The 4,626-nt window shown below is 39.7% G+C and overlaps 1 protein-coding gene across 2 annotated transcripts in view; it reads right to left on the bottom strand.

Moving 5' to 3' along the window:
- The window catches only part of LOC102312898 (leucine-rich repeat-containing G-protein coupled receptor 5), a 47,808-nt gene extending 46,937 nt beyond the window's left edge, over nt 1-871 (bottom strand). For both annotated transcript variants that reach the window (XM_005921107.2, XM_005921106.2), the window contains exon 1: nt 113-871. In XM_005921107.2, coding sequence (XP_005921169.1) covers nt 113-390 — 278 coding nt within the window. In that variant the 5' untranslated portion in view covers nt 391-871. The remainder of the gene's footprint in view (nt 1-112) is intronic.
- Between the last annotated feature and the right edge of the window lie 3,755 nt (nt 872-4,626).

Genomic DNA, 4,626 nt, shown 5'->3' on the forward strand with positions numbered 1-4,626 from the left:
CACACACACACACACACACACACACACACACACACACACAACACTTACTTTGTGCAGACTTTGGATCAACAGGTTACCTTAAAGAAAACGAAAACCTTCGCTGCTGACTTACAGGTAAGATGTGAAGACGCTCAGGTTGCTCGGTATCTCCCGGAGGCCCAGGTCCGAACAGTCCACCCAGTGCAGCAGCCCGTCCACCTCACACCGGCAGCGGCCAGGGCAGCTGGTCCGCCCCGCTTCCCCGACCTCGTCCCCGGAGCTGTTCAACCCAGCTGCAGCGCTCTGCACCGCGGGCACGGCGGAGCTCCGCATCTCCAGCTCAGCCCCGGCGCTCCTGAAGCCCACCGAGAGCAGCGCAAAGGCGGCTAGGACAGGCACAAACCCTAGCATGTTCTGCGTGGTCTGTCCCCGCAGGGTGAAAGTTTAAGTCAGAAGTGATGTGGAAATATAAAGTTGCAGCCTGGGATCCGGATCACGTTGTGGTGGTTTTTGGTCCCTACTCACCAGAGGCAAACTGGAAACCGCTCAGTTTTAACTTCCTCTGATCCGGATGTAAAGTGGAGCACAAAGAGGATTTGAAGAGTGGAATAAAAGTGCAGGTTGTCTGAAGTTTGGTCGCTTTCCAGGCTGAACGCGTGGAGCTGCACAGCCAGAGTGTGCGTGTGTGTGTCCCTCCACTCACTCTACAGGAGTGTGTAAACCGTGGTTCACTTTATATAGGCGGTGTGTCTCTGCTTCAGCGTGTGCCGTGATTTTTAATAGCAGCAGTGAAAAAACAAGTAAATATTAAAATCCACAGAGCATGTCCCTCATTATTTATGTCACATGCATGTCCCCCCCAATAAAAACGTACAGGAGAGGATTAACTTCAATTTCCTTCACATAAAAAAGTAATTTCCACCACAAATTGATATAGGACATTTATTATCTACTTTTTATTTACTTTAGTATTTATTCTTATTATTTCTACTGTTTTAACTATTGTTTAGTAGCATGCTTCTTATAACAAGACCTAGGAAACTTCCTCACACCCATAATCGGTCGCTGAGCCTGGCTCTGCCAGAGGTTTCTTCCCATTAAAAGTAAGTTTTTCCTTCCCTCTGTCAGCAAAGTGCTTGCTCATCGGGCTCTTCATTTTGTTGTTGGGGATTTCTCTCTGTTATTGTAGGGTCTTTACAATATAAAGCAATTCGACGCAACTGATGTTATGATTTGGTGCTATATAAATAAAACTCAATTAAACCGAATCCTTTCAAATGGTTTAATGAAGCTGAGTCTGTTAAAAATTAGAGTCTGAGGTTTAAATTTTCCTCAGAAAGGACCCCAAAATCCATCTGATTAGTGCATCCTTCCAAGTGCTGTAAGGAAACCTGCACTCACATTTGAAACTCACTTCTTATAAGCTGTGGAAACATGAAAGACATTTAAAGAATTTCATGCATTTTATGCATAAACTTGCAGGGTTTTTTTTAAATGATGTTGATAATGAGCTGAACCATCTTCTCCATCTCTTTGCTCTTGGCCTGCAGTCCCACCAACAAGCCTAGCTTGTTCGCTCTGCAACAGAGTGCCGACCTGTTTAGTTGTCGTCGTCCCCCCCCCAACAGCTATTTGTCTCATAGCTGATGTTGATATGCTTATTTATTGTAGCTATTTTTTCTCTTTTACATTCCATTGAAACAAAACATAACTATAACAAATAACTTAACAGTGCTAATGTTTTTCAGCTGTTAATCACAGTATTTTTTTAACCTGTCTGCAAAAAATTAGGGGTGCACAAAACAGTCTCAGCAAGTAATCTTGTTATTCATATTCCAGAGCCCTGTGCTACAAAGCAAGCTCATCATAGCCAGCATAGCTTTCATTACCTTCACTTAACCTGATATCAGCAATCAGGCTCAGAGGTCACATGTCAACTCTATAAGTCAGCCCAGGTTTCAATGGTCAAGCTACAAGAAAGGGGTGGTGCTGGCAGCACCTGACCAATCACAAAGAGGGATAAATGTGCTGGCAGCAGAGCAAAGAAGAGAAAAGTACAGTATTAGAATAATATGAAGCGATTATAAACGCAATACAGACGGAAAGTAACACAGCTGCTGGCAAATAAGCTGTATGAGTATTAGTAACAGGAAAAGCACCAAATGGCAGTTTAGTACTTAAAATGCTGTATGAACATGTGCACACTAAAACTGGAAAAATATTAGTATTTGAAGCCAAAGAAAGCTGACAGTACATGTTAACATGTAGCAGCCCTGTTATTACAAATCATAAAATCTGATATGTTATAATTATTACCTCATTAAATTATTATTTAGATGTGCATATGGTAGTTTGTATTCTTTGAACTGTGGCTTTTAATGATCTGAGAGTAAAGATTAAACAGATTAAACATAAAAACTGAATTCAAATGTAGTGCAAATTTGATATAAGGTGAATAAAGTATAACGACATGTCCTGTTTTAGGATTAAAGATTAATCACATATTAAAGATTTCAGATAACATTATTATAAAAAAGAAATTGTAGTCAACAAGAAAAAACAAAAAAGTGAATAAAGTCACATCTGAGAATCTGTATTTCCTACTGATGCTCCTCTGGGAAAGACAGAGACTTAACATTAAAAAATGGCTTGACTTTAACTAATTCAATCACATGTAAAAGTTTCCATTTAATTTCATTCTATAAATACAATGTAAACATTTAATGGAATGTTTAGTATGTTTAGTATGCATTCACCTTATACTGAGCTCATTTAGTCTAAGTCATTGAATAATATATATATCATCCTGCTATTTGTGCACAGAGGTCTGAAGGATCTTCCGGGAATGGTGACACTATTTTCTGGAGTATCGATTAGCTTGTAGCCAGTGATTTCATACCTGTTGGTCTTTAAACTTGAATATATTATCTCTGGGCCCTTCATAATAAAGAACCACAGTTAAATTTCATGAACTGATTGTCCACTGATTCATATACACCAATGGAAGATTTTTGACTTTTAAAGGATGGAAAATAGTAGTTTTGGAGCTTTTGGTGAATTATTGAATCCCACATCAGGACAGGAGATTTTTTTTAATAAATAAAACTGTTCAGCTGTGATTAGAAAAGATGATGTTTGAATACTGGAATACACCATAATGAGGGTTTCAGGTATTTTGTATTTGGAGGTTTTTGGGGCACTTCACTCAGAACACGGGGGGCTAGAAAAAAAACCTTTTTTCTGCATGGAGAGGCTCAGGGAGGTCACAGCATTGTAATTAAAGTAATTAAACTCAGCCATAACAGACTGATTTCCTTTCTGATTTGCTGTCAGATTCTTTTCAGGTTGTTTTGCTTTTCATTTGTCTAATTTGTGTATTTTTTTATCTTCTTAGTCTCTTTCTTTTATTTTATATTTATTGGAGGGTGTTTGCTTTGATTTGTGTCTCTTTGTGGTCAATGCATCAATAATCCAGCTTTTTGAGTAAAAACATAAATTTCACATGTAATAAATTGGTTGAATGTTGTGATTTATTTCTTGTTTATTTTCTTCTTATATATACTCAACCATCTACATTATTAGGTAGACCTTTTCAGCTGCTTATAAACAGAAATATATGATTTACCATCACATCACAGCAGCTCAAAGCTTTTAGGCATAAAGACATGGTCAAGACGACCCACTGAAGCAGGCTACAGCAGCAGAAGGCCACACCAGGTGGTGCTTCTGTCAGCTAAGAACATGAAACTGAGACTACAGTTTTCACAGGTTGACAAAAACTGGAGACTAGAAGATGGAAAAATGTTGTCTGGTCTAGTAAGTCTCCAGTTCTGCTGCGACATTCAGGACGTAGGATCAGAATTTGGGGCAAGCAAGAGAGCATCCATCCTACCTTCTGTCAAAGGTCAGGCTGCTTTTAGTTTCCATCCCCTGAAGAGCAAAACAGTCCATCTAATGATGCTGCTTCTAGCAGAATAACGCACCATAGCACGAAGGTCAAATCATCTATAACTGGTTTCTTGAACAATGAGTTCACTGTACTCAAATATCCTCCACATCAGCAGATCTCAGTCAAACAGAGCACCTTTTGAGATTGGAGTTGGAATGGGAGATTCACTCATGGATGTGGAGCTGACAAATCTGCAGCAACTGTGTGATGCTGTCACATTTACAAGAACCAAAATCTCTGAGAAATGTTTCCAACATGAAGAATTAAAGCAGCTCTGAAGGCAAAAAAAAACAATCAAATCCAGCACTAGCAAGGTGTACCTAACAAAGTGGTCAGTAATCTGATGATATACTTGTTCAGTATATCCAGGCAGAGTAATGCTAGCCTGACTTTTAGGGATTCCTGGTAATTCAGCCTTCCATGAACCCTGAAATCAGAAAAGTCTGATCTCTCACATGTCCCCACAAGGCCTGAAAACAACTTAAGTCCTCACAAAGTCAGGTAAACCTGTACACTAATTTGATGTTAATGGTTAGCAGTTCTGAGATCCTGCTGCAAGTTTCAAGGAAATAAGACACAAAGAGGTGGGGGTGAGGTAAAGCTGACATACAATAGTTGTCACCACACACACACACACACACACACACACACACACACACACACACACACACACACACACACACACACACACACACACA

The sequence above is a fragment of the Haplochromis burtoni genome, unplaced genomic scaffold (assembly GCF_018398535.1).
Source record: "Haplochromis burtoni strain Fernald_Lab_line unplaced genomic scaffold, NCSU_Asbu1 Contig_44, whole genome shotgun sequence".
Lineage (NCBI taxonomy): Eukaryota > Metazoa > Chordata > Actinopteri > Cichliformes > Cichlidae > Haplochromis > Haplochromis burtoni.